The 22,099-nt window shown below is 36.9% G+C and overlaps 1 protein-coding gene and 1 pseudogene across 1 annotated transcript; both read left to right on the top strand.

The window, feature by feature from the left end:
- The first annotated feature begins 274 nt into the window (after positions 1–274).
- On the top strand, positions 275–11,106 carry LOC120119219 (receptor-like cytosolic serine/threonine-protein kinase RBK2). Its single transcript, XM_039139070.1, is given in 8 exon segments — positions 275–300; positions 4,710–4,993; positions 5,828–6,016; positions 6,106–6,260; positions 6,346–6,425; positions 6,514–6,650; positions 6,732–6,880; positions 10,975–11,106. Coding segments are annotated over 8 exon segments (1,152 nt in total).
- Positions 11,107–12,627: 1,521 nt separating this feature from the next.
- On the top strand, positions 12,628–19,513 carry LOC120119218 (annotated as a pseudogene).
- The last annotated feature ends 2,586 nt before the right edge of the window (positions 19,514–22,099 follow it).

Genomic DNA, 22,099 nt, shown 5'->3' with positions numbered 1-22,099 from the left:
ACCATACACTGACCAAGTGCTTCATCCTGTTCAAAAACTAAACCAACATCCACGGTTTGTTGGAGATACCGTAGAATCCATTTCACAGCTTGCCAATGTCCTTCTCCAGGATCATGCATGTACCTGCTCACAACTCCAACTGCTTGTGAAATGTCAGGACGCGTACACACCATTGCATACATCAAGCTCCCAACTGCATTAGCATATGGAACTTTTGCCATATACACTCGTTCTTCGTTAGTTTTAGGAGAGATAAGTTTCAAATGAGAAGCCAATGGGAACATGGGGATTTACTGTTTGGTATTTTCATTCATGCCAAAACATTGTAATACCTTTCTCAGATAATGCTTCTGTGTTAAACAAAGCTTCCCTCTCTTTCTATCTCTGCTTATCTCCATACCAAGAATCTTCTTGGCCTCACCTAGATCTTTCATCTCAAACTCTTGATTCAACTGAGCCTTTAATTTGTCTATCTCCTTTTGACTCTTCGAAGCGATCAACATATCGTCAACGTACAAGAGAAGATAAATGAAAGATCCATATTTGAGCTTTTGCAAATACACACAATGATTATATTTGCTTCTAGTATACTTTTGCCTCCTCATAAAGCTATCAAATCTCTTGTAACACTGCCTTGGAGATTGCTTCAATCCATATAACGATTTGTTCAGCTTACAAACCCATTTCTCACAACCACCATCTTTGTATCCTTCTGGTTGTGTCATATAGATCTCCTCTTCTAAATCACCGTGCAAGAAAGCCGTCTTTACATCAAGTTGAGCTAGCTCCAAATTCAACTGTGCTACCAAGGCCAACAATATTCTAATGGAGGAATGCTTCATAACAGGGGAAAATACTTCATTGTGGTCGATTCCCTCCTTTTGAGCGTAGCCTTTAGCTATCAACCGTGCCTTGTAGCGAACATCTTTCTTGTTATGAGATCCATCTTTCTTTACAAATACCCACTTGCATCCAATGGCTCTTTTACCTTTCGGTAATTGTGCCAGTTTCCAAGTGTCATTTTTTTGGAGAGATTGCATTTCTTCATCCATGGCACTTTTCCACTTATCACTTTCCAAGCTTTGTATTGCTTCTTGGTAAGTGATAGGGATATCATCATCAACAACTAGAAGAGCATAGGCCACCATATCAACAAATCGAGCAGGTCTACGATTTTCTCTCCTTGGCCTTGTAACTGCAAGTGTTTCTGGTGTCTCCAATGGTTCTTGGGTTTGAACCTCTTCATCTTCTGATTCTTCTATTGGAGTTAAAGAATCAACTGCATCAACTTCTGGGATCATCATCTGCTGAAACTCCACCTGTTTTGGAGTATGCTCCACCTGCTGCGGAGTACTACTTGTCTGGACAACTTCACTTGTTACCTTCTTTACTAGGGAAGATTCATCAAAGGTAACATCTCTTCTACAAATTATCTTCTTGGTGTCTAAACACCAAAGGCGAAATCCCTTCACTCCATGGGTGATTCCCATAAAGAGAGCCTTCTTTGCTCTCGGATCAAGCTTGGATTCCTTCACATGATAATAAGCAGCGGATCCAAATACATGTAAGGAATCATAATCAGTAGCAGGTTTTCCAGACCATACCTCCAATGGTTTTTTCCTCCTATCGATGACGGCAGACGATTAATGAGATGGCCAGCATATGTCACAGCTTCAGCCCAAAATGCCTTGCCTAACCCAACATTAGACAATATACATCGAACTTTCTCCAATAGTGTTCGATTCATACGCTCTGCCACCCCATTCTGTTGTGGTGTATGTCTAACAGTGAAGTGTCGAACAATACCATACTCATGGCAAACGTCAAAGAATGGGTCACTTTTATATTCCCCTCCATTGTTCGTCCTAAGACGTTTGATCTTTCTACCAGTCTGGTTCTCGATCATATTTTTCCATTTCAGGAAAATTTGAAGCACTTCATCTTTAGACTTAATCGGATACACCCAAACTCTTCTGGAAAAGTCATCTACAAAAGTTACAAAATAATGGTTTCCTCCCAAAGACGATGTCTTTGAAGGACCCCATACATCTGAGTGAATATAATCTACAATACCTTTTGTTATGTTATAGTGGTGCCAAACTTCACTCTCTTCTGCTTTCCCAGAACACAATGCTCGCAAAAGTTCAATTTGCAAGCCTTTGCACCTTTCAACAATCATTTCTTTTCAAGAATTTGCAAGGATTTCTCTCCAGCATGTCCCAACCGCATATGCCACAACTGGGTTACGTCCAAATCATCACCTCCGGAAGCTGCTGCAACTGCTCCAATAATTGTACTACTACCTTGGTAGTATACAAATTATTTCTTGATGCCTTTCATCATCACAAGTGCGCCATATGTGACTTTTAAAACTCCATCTCTCATAGTGACTACTGAGCCTTTGGATCTAAGGCTCCCAATGAGATGAGATTTTTCTTCAAACTGGGCACGTATCACATCCGTCAGAACTGGTGATCAATCTTGATTCTTCAATCGAATTGAACCTATCCCAACAGTTTTACAGGCATTGTCATTGCCCATATAAACAACTCATGCATTTAGTTCCACTAAATCGAAGAACCACTCCCGATTAGGGGACATATGATAGGTGCAACCCGAATCTAATATCCACTCATCGGAATGGAATGTTGTTGATGAAGCAACCAATGATATGTCAGAGTCATGTGCATCATGCTCTGCAACACATGCATATGGAGCAACATTTCCTTTCTTCTTCAGCTTCGGACAATATTTCTTCCAATGGCCTTTCTCATGACAAAAGGCACATTCATCTTTTCCCAGTCTGGACTTCGACTTTGATCTCCCTCTCCACTTTGGCTTTTGACTTTTCGAGCGACCTCTTTCCACCATGGCCTCTGCTGCTTTGTACTTGCTCTCCTTCTTGGTTTTGTTCCTGAGTTCATAACTATACAAAGCAGCAGTTACATCTTTAAGGGTAACATTATCCTTACCATGAAGTAACATTGTCTCAAGGTGCTCAAATTCATCTGGAAGAGATGACAACAACATCAAAGCCAAATCTTCATCTTTGAAGGTTTCATACATGCCCAATAAGTCTTCCACTAGCTCATTGAACGCAGTGATGTGTTCATTCATACTGGTGCCTGGTTGATAATCAAATCTGAACAATATTTTCTTCATGTGGAGACGATTCTGAGAGTTTTTCTTCAGGAATTTTTCCTCCAAAGCTTTCCACATCTTACTTGCAGAAGTCTCGTTCTTGTAGCCATACTTCTGCTCCCTGGAAAGACAAGATCGAATCGTGCTGCACGCCAAACGATTGATTGTTCCCCATTCTTTCTCCTCCATATATTCGGGCTTTTCTTCCTCAATGGCGATGTCTAGACCTTGTTGGAATAAAGCGTCTAACCCTCGCCTTGCCACCATGCCATCCATCGAACAACTCCACCGAGAAATTTGCATTTGAAATCACCCTCCTCACCGGTCCAGATGAAGAGCTTGATGTCTCAACTGATCCGTATTTTGACATTTTAATTCTAACGAACAATATTCAATATCACGAACTGTATCTTTTCAGCAACGGAACCACCAGGATAACCTCAATCGAAGCTCTGATGCCAATTGTTGGGGAAAACGGGTTATTTTCCACACGAACTTAGTTTTAAAATTGACCTAAAATGTCAAGATTAAAACCACCAAAGGTTGCACAGCGGATAAATCTGTCAAACTATTGAATATTGAAACACAATAAAAAAGAACCGAATAAAAAACAATAAAGGATAGAACACACTAAATTTACGAGGTTCGACGAGAATATCGTCTACTCCTCGGGCACCACACTGGATGATAACTTCACTATATCGTCAATATTACAACAAATGGAATTCTTTGGAATTCCCAAAGTGGGAGAATGAAGAATACAAGAGGAAGAGAGAACTTGTTTTTGGGATGATTTCTAATGGAAATACTTAGGCCTATTTATAGTTGAGTTTCAAGAACAATATGTTCAAAGTTTGGCCACCTACCAAAGAATTTTCCAATGTGTACAAGTTAGCCACCAAATATGAAATTCACATGTTCAAAGTTTGGCCACCAACCAATATGAAATTTCCAATAAGTTGGCCACCAACCAAGATGAAATTTCCAACTTGTCAACTTAATTTCTAGATAAATCTAACATTTACCACCAAGATCACTTAATAAATTCTAGGAAAATCACGCAAGTAGTAAAATAAATCTTAATTTTGCAGGTCTTCAAAGAGTGGGAAGAGCTGCAGATTTAGATGGACTAATTATCTAAAGCCTGGGATTAGGAGAGGGGAATTCACAGCTGAGGAAGATCAAGCCATTATTAAAACTTCATGCTGAATTAGGCAACGGGTCAGGTCCAAAATATTACTATTTTCTTCCCTTTCTTAGACCAACAACACTTCATTGCTTTTAGATCACTTCATTGATTTAACTACAGTTTTCTCATTTCTATTCTTTCTACATGATAATGATAATAGTTTTGAAACATCTTACTGTTAAATCAACTGATAATTAATAATTTACCTAATTTTAGTATAAAATAAAATTGTACCATTATTTTATGATTCCACTGTTTGTATGTATTTGTACTAGTCAAAGTTTCTAAAGATAAGATATATTTATATTTGCAAGTTGGTATAATCAACCTCACGTATGTTCATGTGTTTTTTTTATAAATATTTTTTATTTTCATGAAGGTGGGCAGCAATAGCCAAGCATTTTCCAAGGAGAACAGGCCAAGAAATTAAGAACCGTTGGCACGCTCATGTCAAGAAACGCTTAACTAAAACGGGTGTTGATTCGACGACCACGGACTCCACCTCGTCCAACAAAAACTCCGATGGTATCACTGTCATCACCGCAGCCGACAAAGAATGTGCTAGACCACAACAGTCTGAATCGGCATTGCTACTCAATAAGTTAGCCACTAGAATCGCCCAATGTGTACGGCCTCCTCAAACCCTTCCACTCAACGCCAATGGTATATTTTTCAACCCTTTTTCGGTACCAGAAACATCAGATAATAATATCACTGATTCGATCACAACACCGGAATCCGGAAACGCCGTTGAGGAGCTTCTGAATTTTTTTTCAACTGTTGACTACAATGGAGGACTTTGGGACGACGGCTTAATGTTTGATGATCTTAGGATCTCTGGGATTTTATGACTCTACCCTATTTACTTCAACTGATGATCCCTTGAAATGTATATTAGATTATGAAGGGGGGACTAATGTTTCCGGTTTTCTGCAGAGCTTTTACTGCGAACTATTCTAATTTCGATTCAATAAATAACAATTTCATTTATAATTTCATGTTTCTTTTTGCTTAATGATGACTACAATAAGCAACTCATTCATATGTTATGCAATCATTTTGTTTAAGGATATAGATTAATACAACCAATTGATGGTACGTAAAATTTTATGTTAAACAATTTTTAAAATTTAAGAGGAATAGATTTATAAAATTCTAAGAGAAAAAAATAATTTTAAAATGTTACAGAATTTTTTTTAAAATATTTGATAATTTAAAAATTTTAATGGGAGTGATTTTCTCCGCTCACCTCCCTTTGATCCAGTATTAGATTCAAAATAACAAACCACTTTTCTTCCTACAAAATCCAGGTTGAACACTACCCATGTATGTACATTGTCAATATACTAAATAAAATTCTATATAAACAAATATTACCTTGTAATTATCTTGACTATTAAATATAAATTATTAATTACTATGATTACATTGTGACATTTAAGAAAAACATAATTTGTATAAATTATTTTTTTTTAATAATTTAAAAGTGACCGGAAGAGATGACAGTTGATTTCTTGTCTGAGCTTGGAATTGTAGTTCATGTTGACCATCCCAACATTGCTACTTAATTTTGATTTCCGCAAAGCTTCTTTATTTTGATTTCTTCACAAAGAGATGGTATTGAAGGCGGAATGTTCCTTGTTCTTCAATTGTCCCCCTATGGAAGCCTGGCATCGATACTTTACGGTTTGTTTTCCACAGCTTCTTAATTTTGATTTCTTCACAAGTTCATATACAAAATTTTAGTTGTTCAACACGTTGTCGTTCATATACAGGCCCTAGGACGCAAATGAATTGGAGTCTCAGATTCAAGATCACCGTAGGGACTGTTGAAGGCCTTGCCTATCTTCATGAAGGTTGCCAACGAAGAATTATCCATAAAGATATCAAGGCGGCGAACGTATTGCTTTCGGAGCATTATAATGCTCAGGTAAAACTCGAACTTAGCTCACAGTTTTGTCAAATTGCAGATAAAAGGTCTTGCTTAAGATGTTTTTCTTATGGTTGGATTTCAGATTTCAGATTTCGGCCTTTCAAAGTGGTTACCTGATCAATGGACCCATCATACCGTCTCTAAAGTCGAAGGCACATTCTTGTTCATAGTTTAACTTCACTTGGTTTCTGTACATCTAAAAGTTCTTTTTATTGTATGTGAATATTAATCGGAATTCAATGCATTGCAGTTACCTTCCTCCCGAGTGTTTCATGCATGGCATAGTCGACGTAAAAACAGATGTCTATGCTTTCGGTGTATTGCTATTGGAGCTTATCACAGGGAGGCAAGCCGTCGATAGTTCACACAAGAGTCTTGTTATCTGGGTGGGTTTGGTATACCGAAAAGTGAATTTATACTCTTATTAGATACCCAATTCTTGAGTAATCCAATTGTTCAACTTGCGGACAAAACCATTGATACCAGAAAATAAAATCAACGAGCTGATCGATCCATTGCACGGGGATGACTATGACCCGGACCAATTAAAACATTGCATCACAACAGCTTCGATGTGTATAAATCAATCGGCGATAGATCGACCCCAAATGAGCCAGGCATGTCCTTTTGTTGAAAGTCAAAAGCAAATAGCATGGGGCGGCTAATTTTCTAGATGGAAGCCGACTGCTTTGATTTAATTCAAAGTTGGTTGCAAAGTTGTTTGCAAAATAAAATGGTAAAAATGCAACTTTTAGTCATTGCACTGTAGGGTATTTATAAGATTAGTCCTTAAGCTTCAACTATAATACCTTAGCTCATTTAGCTTCAAAACCATCCCAAGCATTCTAACTTTCTTCCAATACTAGAGAATTTAGAGAGTTTCTTGAGAGTTGTTTTCTCCTTTTTATCAAGAGAGAATTATCATTGTTTTCTCCTTGTAGATCGAGAGAGTTGTAATTCCTATTTTCTCATAGTGAAATTCTTCTACCGTTGCCCGTGGGTTTTTACCCTAAATTTTTAGGGTTTTCCACGTAAATTTTGTGTCTCTTTTATCTTCATTTTTATTTTCTCAAATTATCATTGCGATTTTGCTCTATCCGGTAGCCGTATTCCCAATAATTGGTATCCGAGCTAGATTAGAGTGTGTAATATCTGCTTATTGTCTTTGTGATTGCCACCAAAGGTATCATCCAACATAAGAAAAAAAGTTATTACCCATTCTTGAAGGTTTCCAGAGAACTATTCACGATAGTGAAACAGTGGAGCTATCCGTAAAAGAAGCTATGGCAACGAAATTTGATATTGAAAAATTCAATGGGAGAAATTTCTCATTGTGAAAATTGAAGATGAAGGTCATCCTAAGGAAAGACGGGTGTCTAGGCTATCAATGAAAGGCCGGTGGATTTCACAGATGACATCAAATGGAACATATGGATGGGAATGCATGGCAACTTTCATCTAGCATTAGCAGATGAAGTATTGTCAAGCATCGAGGAGAAGAAGACAGCTAAGGATATGCGATCATCTCACCAAATTGTACGAGGCCACATCGATACACAATAAATTTCCTTAAGAGGAATTTGTACACTCTCCGTATGCCAGAATCTACTTCAGTGACGGAGCACTTAAATACACTGAACACCTATTTTCTCAGCTTACATCCTAAGCTGTAAAATAGGAGAACAAGAACGTTTGAACTTTCAAAAACTTCAAAGCGCGGTGGAGCTTGATTCTGGAAATAAGATCAGTGTTTCAGAACAGATAATGGAGAATACACAAGCGAAGAATTTGATGATTTTTGCAGGAAAGAAGGCATCAAAAGACAGTTCACAGTAGCAAACACTCCAACAAAATGGAGTGGCAGAGCGGATGACAGAACCTTGTTAGAAAGAACAGAGCAATGTTGAGAGATGCAGACCTAGAAAATCATTTTGGGCGAAGCAGTCAATACCGGCCTGTTATTTGGTGAATCGAGCTCCATCAACTGCAATAGAGCCGAAGACACAATGGAGATGGACTGGAAAACCAGCTGATTATTCAAACCTCCATGTATTTGGAAGTATAGTGTACGTGATGTACAACTCCCAAGAAATTTCAAAGTTGGATCCAAATCCAGGAAATGCAAATTCTTGGGGTATGGATGGAGTAAAGGGTATCGCTTGTGGGATCCCACTGCCAAAGTGATCATCAGTAGAGATGTTATCTTTGTAGAAGATAAACTACAAAGAAAAGAAGATGATGATAGCACTGAAAAATCATAGACTACTCAGATACATGCAGAAAAAGAGTTTGAACAAGGAGATTCTTCTGAAGCAGAACCAGCACATGATGAACAAGAACCAGAGAGTTCTAAAGCACCAATAACTCGTAATCAGATCGTGTGAAGACGTCCCAATTGGCACTCAGATTATGTTTATAGAAGGTAATTGCATACTGCCTTTTAACAGAGGACGGTGAGCCATCAACATACCAGGAGGCAATAAACAAACTCAGATGCTTCACTGTGGATGATGGCGATGCAAGAAGAAATTGAAGCCCTTCATAAAATAATACATGGGACCTTGTGCCACTACCACAAGGAAGGAAGCCAATTGGTAACAAATGAGTCTTCAAAATCAAGCGAAATGATGACGATCAAGTTGAGAGGTATCGTGCAAGACTGGTGGTCAAAGGATATGCTCAAAAAGAATGTATTGATTTCAATGAAATATTTTCTCCTGTGTTTCGACTAACAACAGTTAGAGTAGTTTTGGCAATGTGTGCTACATTGAACTTACATCTAGAGCAACTAGATGTTAAAACAGCTTTTCTTCATGGAAATCTTGAAGAAGAGATTTATATGCTCCAGCCTAAAGGTTTTGAAGAAAAAGAAAAGAAGAACTTGGATTGCAGGTTGAACAAATCTCTGTACGGTCTAAAACAAGCGCCGAGGTGTTGGTATAAGAGATTTGATTCCTTCATTATGTGCCTTGGATATAACAGACTTAATGCAGACCCTTGTGCTTATTTCAAGAGGTCTGGTGATAACGATTTTGTTATATTACTGTTGTATGTGGATGACATGTTGGTTGCAGGACCCAAAAAAGATCATATTGAAGAATTGAAGGCACATCTGGCTAGGGAATTTGAAATGAAGGACTTGGGATCAGCAAACAAGATTCTAGGGATGCAAATTCACCGAGACAGAAGTAATAGGAAGATTTGGCTTTCACAAAAGAATTACTTAAAGAAGATCTTGTCACGATTCAGCATGCAAGATTGTAAGCAAATTTCTACCCCTCTTCATATTAACTTCAAATTATCCTCCAGTATGAGTCCTAGCAGTGAAGAAGAGAGGATGTAGATGTCTCGAGTACCGTATGCATCGGCAGTGGGAAGTTTGATGTTCGCTATGATATGCACAAGACCAGACATTGCACAAGTAGTGAGAGTGGTTAGTCGGTACATGGCGAATCCAGGCAAAGAGCATTGGAATATAGTAGTAAAGAGGATCTTGAGATACATCAAAGGAACCTCAAATGTTGCATTATATTACGGAGGATCAAACTTACTAATCAATGGGTATGTAGATTCTGACTATACAGGGGATTTGGATAAAAGCAAATCTACTACATGATATGTGTTCAAAATTGCTGGTGGAACTGTAAGCTGGGTTTCAAAATTGCAGTTAGTTGTGGTTACATCCACAACAGAGGCAGAATATGTAGCAACTACACAAGCCAGTAAAGAAGCAATTTGGTTGAAGATGCTATTGGAGGAGCTTGGGCACAATCAAGAGTATGTCTCTCTGTTTTGTGACAGTCAAAGCGCATTGCATTTAGCAAAGAATCCAACATTTCATTCAAGGACAAAGCACATACGAGTTCAGTACCATTTCATTCGTGAAAAGGTGGAAGAAGGGACAGTAGATATGCAGAAGATTCATACCAAAGACAACATAGCAGATTTCATGACAAAGGCGATCAATGCTGATAAATTTACCTGGTGTCGATTCTCCTGTGGCCTGTCAGAGATGTAAACAACATGACGGTACAAGGTAGAAAGAATGGTGTGAATATATGATTGCTCCAATCAAATCTTCAAGTGGGAGATTGTTGAAAGTCAAAAGCAAATAGCATGGGGCAGCTAATTTTCTAGATGGCAGCCGGCTGCTTTGATTTAATTCAAAGTTGGTTGCAAAGTTGTTTGAAAAATAAAATGGTAAAAATGCAACTTTTAGTCATTGCACTTTAGGGTATTTATAAGATTAGTCCTTAAGCTTCAACTATAAATACCCTAGCTCATTTAGCTTCAAAACCATCCCAAAGCATTCTAGTTTTCTTCCAATACTAGAGAGAATTTAGAGAGTTTCTTGAGAGTTGTTTTCTCCTTTTTATCAAGAGAGAATTATCATTGTTTTCTCCTTGGTAGATCGAGAGAGGTTGTAATTCCTATTTTCTCATAGTGAAATTCTTCTATCGTTGCCCGTGGTTTTTACCCTAAATTTTTAGGGGTTTTCCACGTAAATTTTGTGTCTCTTTTATCTTCATTTTTATTTTCTCAAATTATCAGTTGCGATTTTGCTCTATCTAATAGCCGTCTTTCGCAATACTTTTTTCATCACAAGTTATTTGCAATCCAAGTAAACTTCAGATCTTTTATGAGAGTAATTTAGAAACCGGAAGATCGATGTTCTAATCTCTAATGATTCGACCGTTGCATTTCACTGCAGGCTTTAGCCATTCTTAAAGGCGATCTTAGCTGCCTTGAGATACTGAAAGAACGCTCCGCTCATCGGAGGACGTACTCGGAAGAGATCTTTGATGCAGAAGAGTATAACTCCACCAAGTGTTTGAATGACTGAAATAGTGAGATTGACCAAGTTTCATAGTGTTTTTTTATCTTGAATTCTGATTCTTCTGCAATAATGCTTTTTTAAATTTCTTGTAGTTCAAGTTCTATTTTCCATGAAATTAACAAAGTTTGAGGGATTAGAACAGTCTGAGAAAAGGTTGCTCGTGAAAATGTAATATAAATATCAACATGTTTATGATTTTGACACAAACAATTTATGTTTTTCTAAACAAATAGATAAAATGATAATAAGTACTTAAGTATAATCGATTATTTATTATATCAATAACAATTAAATCGAATTAAACTTAATCATCCACCGTATATTTATTATTTAACAGATAAAACTCTAGATCATACCAAGTTTGCGCAACGACACCGTCTAGTTCCTCAGATGTCGAATAATCAGGTGGCTCCCTGCTTATTGCACCTTACTAGTTAGTAGTTACTACACAGTTTAAGCAAGCAACTCGGTCAGACTCAGATCAGCAACTTCTCTCATTTTCCCCAAGAAATTTTGTGACTTCTTTCCCGGAAAATATTTTCCTTTCTTTATCTTTCGATCCAAGGTTCTACAATTGATGGCTGCTGCGAGGAGTTATCCTCTGCAATTACTGATACTGTTCTCAATCGCTTCATCTTGTAGCAATCATGTGATTCCTTCTTAACCCCTCCAAGCTCAATTATCAATCCTTCTAAGTCAAACAAGTTTCCTGGAAACATAGGTCGCTTTACCTCTCTCAATCTCTTTCAACAGCACCAAGTATTTACTAAAAGTTTGAATTTCCTTTTAATTTCTCTTCTTTTCCAGGGCTTTTGTCTATGAAGGCTTCTTGACGGACCTGGAATGCGATCATTTGATTTCTCTAGTAAATTCTATTCCGACTTTTCATCATTATTTCGAAATTTGAATTCATTTAATATCAGTTCTTTTTCTTTTCTTTTTTAATTATAGGCGAAATCGGAGCTGAAGAGATGCAGTTGCTGATAATGTTAGTGGAAAAAGTAAGCTTAGCGAAGTCCGGACAAGCTCAGGATGTTTATTCCTAAGAAAAGGTTCACTCTTTATCCCACGCTCTTGTATATTATAGTTGTTTCTTTTGTCGATCTTATTTTCCCCAATTATGGAAGTCTAAGTTGTTGGCCTTTAAAGCTTTAGGCTGTACTTAACACTAAAGCGTACTCCATCAGATGCAGTGGAACCTTTTTGGTAGGATTTGATGAAAATGGTATTCATGCTCCTTGTAAGTTGTAACTACACGTTATAATGTCATGGATAGTTTCATGCTTTAGGGTTGTTATATAGAGGCTTGGCTTTTATGGTATATTATCCTATGTTACCCGAGCTCTTCATTTTCTCTTAAATATATGTATTACACTTGTGTACGGCATGGGGATGATTATGATTGTCATATATGGAAAACATGGAGAAAAGTTGGCATATACATTCCTCATTCATTTTAGAGTCTAGGAAACTAGGGTATATCTTGATGAGAAACATATATGATGGTCCAAAGAGTTTGATCTGACAATGTATAGCCATCAGTCCCCTCCCCCTCCCCCGGATGCACTTGTAACATTGCAACAGTTTTACATTGGATATTTCAATCAAATGATGGTTGTTCCTTTTTTTTTCTTTTGTAGGATACTATTGTTTCTGGTATAGAGGACAAGATTTCGACATGGACATTCTTCCAAAGGTGCTTTACCATATGCACAAGAAGACTTTGGCCAAGCTTCTCTCTCTTGATTGTAACGTTTTACTATTTTAATTGAGGAGTCTACCAGACCATGTTATTTTGTTTGTCTTGACATTAGTTGTCAAGATTTTGCAAACCACTATGATAGGTTATGGGATTTGAAATAATGTTAAAAGTAGTCAAGGTTTAAGGTTGCAATTAAATAAGTAATTTGGTTAGATTCTGTTACTGTGACTGCACCCATCAATTTGAATGCGTGTAACCTTCCTTATCTAAAGATAAGTTACTTTGGTTACTCATGAAATTGACTAGTAATTATGAAGTGGGATGGAGACATGATGTTAAATGTCGCACATAAGATTAAAGGAGTTACTTTTGCACATTTCTACTTGTTTGGGAACTATATACATGGGTTGCTAATTTATGCCATTGGAATTTAATTTTCATGTTTCATAACCTGTCAGTATATTAATATCGGAATCAATGTGATCATCCTAGAGCTTCATGCTACTCTTTGGCTGCTAAATCTCATGTGTATACATTAATATAAGTTAAATACATGTTTATTTGAGGGTTGGAAGAATAAAAAATAGCAATTGTAGTTAAATTAAGGAAGCGCATAATAACATGAATTCAGTTTTTCTCAGTTACAGAAAATGGGGAAGACATACAGGTGTTGAGAGAGTTTGGGCAGAAATACAATCCGCACTATGATTACTTTTCTGACAAGGTAAATATTGCTAGAGGTGGACACCACATCGCAACTGTATTGATGTATCTTACAAATGTGACCAAAGGACTTTAAGGTATTTATAAGATTAGTCCTTAAACTTCAACTATAAATATCCTAGTCCATTTAGCTTCAAAATCATCCCAAATAATTTCTTTCTCCCAATACTAGAGAGTTTTCTTGTGAGTAGTGAGTGTTTTGTAAACACCTGTAAATTTTCGCTCTTAATAAAATATCTGCAGCAGTCCGGAGACGTAGGCATAATTGGCTAAACTCCGTTATCAATTTCGGGTATTATTTTTCCGCTTTTATTTCGCATTCTTACTAATTTGGTTATAGGGAAATTACTCGTACTCGTTTATTTCCCAACAACTGGTAATCAGAGCATTTGGTTGTGAATTTTATCAATTTTTTTGTGAGGTTACTATTAATAACTATTCACATGAATAGTAAATTTTGTGAATAGTAAAATTTTGCTGGCGATACGAATTTGTCGACGGAGGTGTTCTAATACACGGTGGTTCGCAAGAATTGTCAGAAATGATCCAAATGAAACCAGATTCGAGTGGGAGCGATGGCTGCAGACGAAGGCAATGTGAAAATCTATAACAACATCTCTCAGGAAGATGCATATTGAAGATTTTCTGTACCAGAAAAATCTATAACAACATCTCTCAGGAAAGCAACCAGAGGGCATGAAGAATGAAGATTGGGCTCTTCTCGACAGACAAGCCCTCGGAGTTATCAGACTGACGTTATTCCGCAATGTTGTTTTCAACATAGCAAAGGAAAAGACCACGGCGGGTCTTATGGCGGCTCTCTCCAGTATGTATGAGAAGCCATCGGCCTCAAACAAAGTTCATTTAATGAGGCGATTATTCAATTTGCGGATGGCGGAAGGGGCATCAGTGACTCAACACCTAAATGAACTCAACACAATCACAACCCAGTTGAGTTCAGTGGAAATTGAATTCGATGATGAAGTTCGAGCTTTAATTCTCTTATCATCTCTACCAAACAGTTGGAATGCTACTGTTACAGCAGTCAGCAGCTCGTGGGAAAATAAAAAATTAAAATTCGATGATGTTCGGGATCTGGTATTGAGTGAAGAAATTCGACAGAGAGAATCGGGTGAAGCATCGAGCTCCTCAGCTTTGCACACGGAGTCGAGAGGGAGAACTTCATAGAGAAATTCAAATCGTGGCAGATCAAAATCCAGAAGGGGAAAATCAAGAACGAGAAAGAAAGATTTTACCTGTTATAATTGTAAAAAGAATAGTTACTTTAAAAGAGATTGTCGAGCACTGAAGAAAGATACCAGTGTATAGGAATCTGCCAACATGATAGAGGAGGTAGGTGATGCCATGATTCTAAGTGTCAACAGTCTGATTGAATCATGGATCTTGGATTCAGGGGCATCTTTTCACTCCACCCATGCCGAGAAATCATGGAGAACTATGCCAGTGATGATTTTGGGAATGTTCATCTAGCTGATGATAAAACCTTGAAGATCGTTGGAAAAAGAGACATTCAATTAAAGTTGCCAAACCAGACCACCTGGACGCTAAAAGGAGTGAGACATATTCCTGGCCTCAAAAGAATTTTGATTTATGTTGGACAGCTTGATGGAGAATGATATAGTACAACATTTTCAGGCTGTGAATGGAAAATTACCAAAGGAACACTCGTCATTGCTCGTGGTAAGAAGATTAGTACTCTCTATGTAACCTCAAAATTAGAGAATATCATTGCTGCAGCAGATGCTGATGGAAAATCAAACCTTTGGCACCAAAGGATTGGTCATATGAGCAAGAAAGGGATGGCGACACTTTTGTCAAAAAGGAAGTTGCCGGATCTAAAGAATATAGATGTCGGACTATGCGATGATTGCATCTTTGGCAAACAAAAGAAAGTCAACTTTGCAAAGATTGGCAAGACACCCAAGGTTGAAAAGTTAGAGTTGGTTCATACTGATGTATGGGGACCATCTCCAGTTTCATCTCTTGCAGGCTCATTATATTATGTCACCTTCATCGTTGATTCTACAAGGAAGGTGTGGGTTTATTTTATGAAGAAGAAATCAAAAGTTTTTGATACCTTCAGAAAATGGAAGGCCATGGTGGAAAATGAGACTGGTTTGAAAGTCAAGCGATTGAGGTCTAATAATGGAGGAGAATACAAAAATAGTAGATTCCTGCGCAAACAATGTGATCAAGATGGAGACAACAGTTCATATGACACCGCAGCAGAATGGTGTAGTAGAGCGCATGAACAGAACTCTGAATGAACGTGCCAGAAGCATAAGAATACATGTCGGATTGCCCAAATTTATTTGGGCTGAAGCTATCAACACTGCATCTTACCTGATCAATCGTGGGCCCTCAGTTCCTTTGGATGACAGAATATCAGAGGAAGTTTGGAGCAAGAAAGAAATAAACCTTTCACACTTAAGAGTGTTTGGTTGTATTTCTTATGTACACATAGATTCTGCTGAAAGAAGTAAACTTGATGCCAAGTCCAACAAATGTGTCTTTGTTGGTTATGGTGGTGATGAGTTCAGTTACCGATTTTGGGACTATGAAAATCGAAAGATCATCAAAAACAGAGATGTCATTTTCAATGAGAATGTGATGTACAAAGACAGGTCAACCATAGAATCAAGTAGCTCCAATACCGAAGCTGAACCAAAGGAATTTACTGAGTTCGAGGAGATTTCTGGAAATGATGTTCAGATCAGTTCTGAAGAAGTTCAAGAAGAACCAGGCACACCAGAACTGAGACGTTCCACTAGAATTCCTAAACCAACCCAGCGTTATTCGCCTTCTTTGCACTACTTGTTGCTGACTGACAATGGTGAACCAGAGTGCTATGATGAAGCAATGCAGGTGGAGGATTCAGTCAAGTGAGAGTCTTCCATGAAAGATGAGATGAAATCGCTTATGTCAAATCAGACGTGGGAATTAGTTGAATTACCACCAAGCAAGAAAACGCTCCATAACAAGTGGATTTACAAGATCAAAGAATAGCACGATGGGAGAAAACACTACAAAGCAAGATTGGTTGTCAAAGGTTTTCAGCAAAAAGAAGGTATTGACTACAATGAAATTTTATCTCCAGTCGTAAAACTGTCTACAATCAGACTAGTGTTGAAAATTGTAGCTGTAGAGAATTTACATCTTGAGTAGTTAGATGTAAAGACAGCTTTCTTCATGGTGATTTGGAGAAGAAATCTATATAAGGCAGCCAGAAGGCTTCATAGAGGCAGACAAGAAAAACCTAGTATGCAGGTTGAAGAAGAGCTTGTATGGTTTAAAACAAGCTCCTAGACAGTGGTACAAGAAGTTCGATAGCTTCATGAGTAGCAGTGGTTTTACCATATGCCAAGCAGATCATTGTTGCTACATCAAGAGGTTCGACAACCGCATTATTTATTATTGTACATTGATGACATGCTCGTTGCAGGCTCAACATGCAAAATATTATAAACTTGAAGCAAAAATTGTCGAAGAAGTTTGCATTAAAAGATATGGGCGCTGCAAAGCAGATTCTTGGGATGAGGATCAAGAGAGACACAAAGTCGGGGACTTTGATACAATCACAGGCTGAGTACATTAACAAAGTACTCTCCAGGTTCAACATGCAATATGCTAAACCAGTAAGTACACCTTTAGGTGTTCATTTTAGACTCTCCAAAGAACAGTAACCAAAGACGGAGGAAGAACGTGCACACATGATGAAGGTGTCGTATGCCTCAGCAATTGGAAGTCTGATGTATGCCATGGTTTGTACTAGACCAATTGTCATGCAGTGGGAATGTTAGCATGTATATGAATAATCTGGGTAAGGTACACTGGGAAGCAGTCAAATGGATCATCAGATATCTACGGGGTACCACAAACAAAGCACTTTGTTTCAAAAGTGAATATATGATATTGACAAGCTCTTAGTCGGAAATGTTATGATATTGACAAGCTATGTAGATGCTGACTTAGCCGGAAATATTGACATCATAAGGAGCACTACAGGGTATGTCTATACTCTAGGAGGAACCACGGTGAGTTGGGTTTCTCAACTACAGAAGATAGTTGCTCTCTCCACAACTGAAGTAGAATATGTCGCTGTTACGGAAGCTAGTAAGGAGATGGTTTGGCTCCAAAGTTTCTTGGAAGAGTTAGGCAGGAAACAAGAAAACAATGTATTGTATTGTGACAGGCAAAGTGTTATCCATCTAGCGAAGAATCTGTCTTTTCATTTCAGGACGAAACACATATAATTGAGATATCATTTTCTCCGGTCTCTTTTGGAAGATGGTATTTTGAAGCTTGAAAAGATTAGTGGAGCTCAAAATCCAGCAGACATTTTGACAAAGACGGTGATCACAGACAAACTGAAGTTGTGTTCATATTCAGTTGGCATGCTAGAATAACAAGACTAGAAATGCTGTTGCATTGATCGAGGTGTGAAGAAATATTAAAATCAGTCTTCAAGTGAGAGATTGTAAAGTCAATTATTGCGGCTAACAAATGGGGGGAACCGACTTGTTTTGTTTTTTCAGCAAAGGAGGGGTGAAGTTTTCAATAAGGGGGGCATCGAATATTTTATTAAAATTAAAAATGAGTTAATTATATTTTAGCCACTGCACACTTTAGGGTATTTACAAGATTAGTCCTTAAGCTTCAACTATAAATATCCTAGCCCATTTAGCTTCAAAATCATCCTAAATCATTTTTTTCTCCAAATACTATAGAGCTTTCTTTGAGTAGTGAGTGTTTTGTAAACACCTGTAAATTTTCGCTCTTAGTAAAAAATCTGCAACAGTCCGAAGTTGTAGGCATAATTAGCTGAACTCCGTTATCAATTTCGGGTATTATTTTTCCGCTTTTATTTTATATTCTTACTAATCTGGTTATAGTGAAATTACTCGTACTCGTTTATTTCCCAACAATACAATCCGCACTATGATTGCTAGAGGTGGACACCACATCGCAACTGTATTGATGTATCTTACAAATGTGACCAAAGGTGGTGAAACAGTATTCCCTCAAGCAAAGGTTTGTTTGAAGAGTCCTTATTTCTATTAGAGCTCTTCTTCTGTTCTTTCATATGCTTGCAATAAAATGTTCTTAAAGCACTAGTGTTTTCTGGTGGCTCAAACATTTTTTTTCAGTCTCGTGATTTCTGATTATTTAAAGAAGTTTCTGAAATTATTTCTTATTTACAAGGTGCATTCTCATGGCTGGGGATAACTGCAATTATCATCTCTTTTAACTTCATTATCAGGAACCTTCACGTCCGGCAAAGGATGATGATCTCTCAGAATGTGCAAAGAAGGGAATCTCTGGTTAGTAACAAAGTAGTTGACATATATTTCTCGAAAATCATAGATGTTTGCTGTTCTAATATATTTTTGTATCTGTATAATTAGTGAAACCACAAAGAGGGGATGCACTCCTCTTCTTCAGTCTCTTCCCAACTGCTATCCCTGACCCAAGCAGTCTCCATGCCGGGTGCCGGGTGCCGGGTGATTGAAGGTGAGAAATGGTCAGCAACAAAATGGATTCATGTTGATTCATTTAGCAAGAATTTAGATGTTGGTGGCAACTGCACGGATTTGAACGAGAGTTGTGAGAGATGGGCTGCTCTTGGCGAGTGTACCAAGAACCGAGAATATATGATTGGAACTGCAGAGCTTCCTGGCTATTGTAACAGAAGCTGCAAAGTATGTTAAAAGGTAAACTATATGCTTTCATGATAGTGTACCTGCTGCTGCATTTTCTGTGGTGAGTTATTTATTGTTTTTCTTTTTGGGATTATAAATTTACATTCTTATGCTACAGTTTCACAAATGTGGTTGAAATACATGTATTTTAATGCTTAGCTTGGTTTAACATATCCTTTGGGAAGTTTCTGATTTGTCATACATAATCTTTATAGATTGCTAATGTTTCACTTTCAGCTTAAATCTGAAGTTTTTCTACATTGTACTCGTGCTTTAAAATAGCAATAAATGGATGTAAACTTTCTTCAACCATGGAATTTCTTCTTTTTTTTCCCCTTTTAATAAGATAGTTGTTGGCTAAAAGGAGAGTATCGATTTTATTTTGATCCTAGAGAGGAGTCATGAATTCCATATCAGCTATGTGTTAAAGTTGGTATTGAAATATAAGTGTTTCACTCTACCTTTAACTTAAGGCATAGGACACAGTGGGACGAAGCTGACAATACTTTGTAGGTTATTGTTGACTGCGATTTAGTATCAAAGCTGGTTTGGGTACTAGAAATATGTCAATGAAGACAGTAGTTGTCACATCCCGGAATCAAGATTAGTTGTCGAAAGTATGAAATTTTGATAAAGTACCTTAAGGATTATCGTAGATTAGACAATTATTAAATTTGAAAATTATCATTACCGAAAATGAAAGGTAATAAGGGTAACAAATACTTAGAAAATGTTTTCAGATTAATTAGGATAAAAATCAGACTTTAAAGTAGGGATTAAATTGAAAAGAAATTGCAAAATAAGTTTTAAGTGTGAGCATGGACTAAATTGGAAAGTAGGCAAAAGGGTGTCTTCACGAATTAAATCTGTTTTTAAAACAAGGGAATTTTTAGAGCCTATATTATCTAGTTGTTATTCATTTCCATTTTACTAAATCTGAAAATCTCTCAATCTCTCTTAATTTTCTCTGAACTTTTCTATCATTTTATTCTTGTTTTCAACTTTTTAATTTTTTTTTGAAGAAACCCTCCTAAATTTGATATTTAATGCTTCATAATTTCTAAAATTTACTTTTAATCTTTAAATCAAGATTTCATGTTATTCACTTTTCTTTTCTTTTCTTTTTTTAAAAAAATTGACCTTTTATGGTGATTTTTTTAAAAAATTTCAGCAGGTTTTTGTTGATTTTAAAATATTTTTAGTGAGTTTTTAATTTGAAAAGAGGATCAAAACATTTAATCTACTCATACTAATCAGATTTATAGAAAACGAAAGGGATTTTATAAGGAAAATAAAGTTTTCTTGGTTCTGAGATTAGGATTTGGAATCTTTGATTCCAAACACTCTTAAAGTTCTTAGACGTGATTAATATGATTAATTAGTAAACCAAATAAGCGAAATGAGTTTCCTTAGGTTTTCATCAAAATAGACATAAAAGAGTTAGTAAGGAAAGGTCGGCTTGTAGGTGTTTTAAGCATTTGCCTAACATTTGTTGCTGTTTAAATGAGGTCTAATAAGTGATTCTTAATTGTGATTGAAGAAACAGAGGAAGTTGGAACATCAAGTCGAAAGACAAAGGGAAAACTAAAGTCCATTAGTACTCGATAAGAAAAAATGAAGAGAAACGAGTTCTCTTTACTCTAGGTAGGAGGCATATAAACTCCGTTTTAATGTTTTAAAGTGAATGGTGGTTGGTGTACAATTGGCTTGGTAAGAGAGTAAATGTACATGGTTGTTAGCTGTGTGTGTTGCTTGAGATAGATGATGATGATATGATGTGTGAATAGGGTACTATGAAATGAATTCACACGTATTGGAGTATGAACATGAACATGATAGGTGATGAAGTGGTTAACATCAACACACGAATATGTTTGTGCATTTGGAGTCTTTGGATATAGTTGGCATGTCATAGATTTGAGATGTCTCATACATGTACACTTGATCACAAGTTGAGAGTCATCCAGGATCTACATGATGCATGATTATATGGTTCTAGTAGGTGTTAGCTTAGCTACACTATTTGGAGTTACTTGGCACGTGAACATGCATAGGTTAGAGCTTGATTCAAACAAGAAACTGAGCTTGACTTGTAGAATCCGTGTATCCTCTAAAATCCGTAAATTTACGCGGGGGGTTGGGGGGTGGCATTTAAAGATATTTCTGTATAAGTATGCTTATATGATGGTTCAAACTAAAGCAATATGAAATAATATGTAGAAATATAGATAGGATAAATGAACATGTTTCGTAACAGACCACAAGTGTTGATTCATGCATGTGTGGATGAAATGGATTAGATATGGTAAATGGAGGCTATGATGGTTAAAGTAGCTAACAGAACAATGCACTTATGACTTGTTTGTTGCTTATTCTTTGCATGTTTTACCCTTGAACACAAATTAAATTTTGTAAGCTTAGCAGGCTTTTCATGTGTAGGTAATAAAGGTTAGGGATCTAGAGAGCGTGGCATTGACACCAAGCTGGCTTTACTTACAGAGATTGTAATAAGTATCTTTAAATGATGTGGCATAAGGGTAACATGAAAATGACTTTGTGATTTGGATGTTGCATAAGTGTTTAACGTGTAATATAACCTTTGGTAATTTTGGAAGTTGGTTTTGCAAGATTGATGAATGAATGGTAAGTTTTTGTATGTTTCCAAGCATGCATGATATTTTGGTGATTATACCAATTTTGAAATATATGTTTCTCTTGATTGGTAAGTGTTTTTTTTTAATAATACGTTGTGAATACAAGATAATATATGTTCAAAGACTTTCAACTATTTGAAATTGAATGCTCACATCTACACCCTTTGCATAGGTGGAGTTCAAACTCGAGACTTTAAAGA

The sequence above is a fragment of the Hibiscus syriacus genome, unplaced genomic scaffold (assembly GCF_006381635.1).
Source record: "Hibiscus syriacus cultivar Baekdansim isolate YM2019G1 unplaced genomic scaffold, ASM638163v2 tig00110332_pilon, whole genome shotgun sequence".
In the NCBI taxonomy this organism is placed as follows: domain Eukaryota; kingdom Viridiplantae; phylum Streptophyta; class Magnoliopsida; order Malvales; family Malvaceae; genus Hibiscus; species Hibiscus syriacus.
The sequence above is the reverse complement of the archived record's forward strand: the minus strand, read 5'-3'. Positions and strand labels throughout refer to the sequence as shown.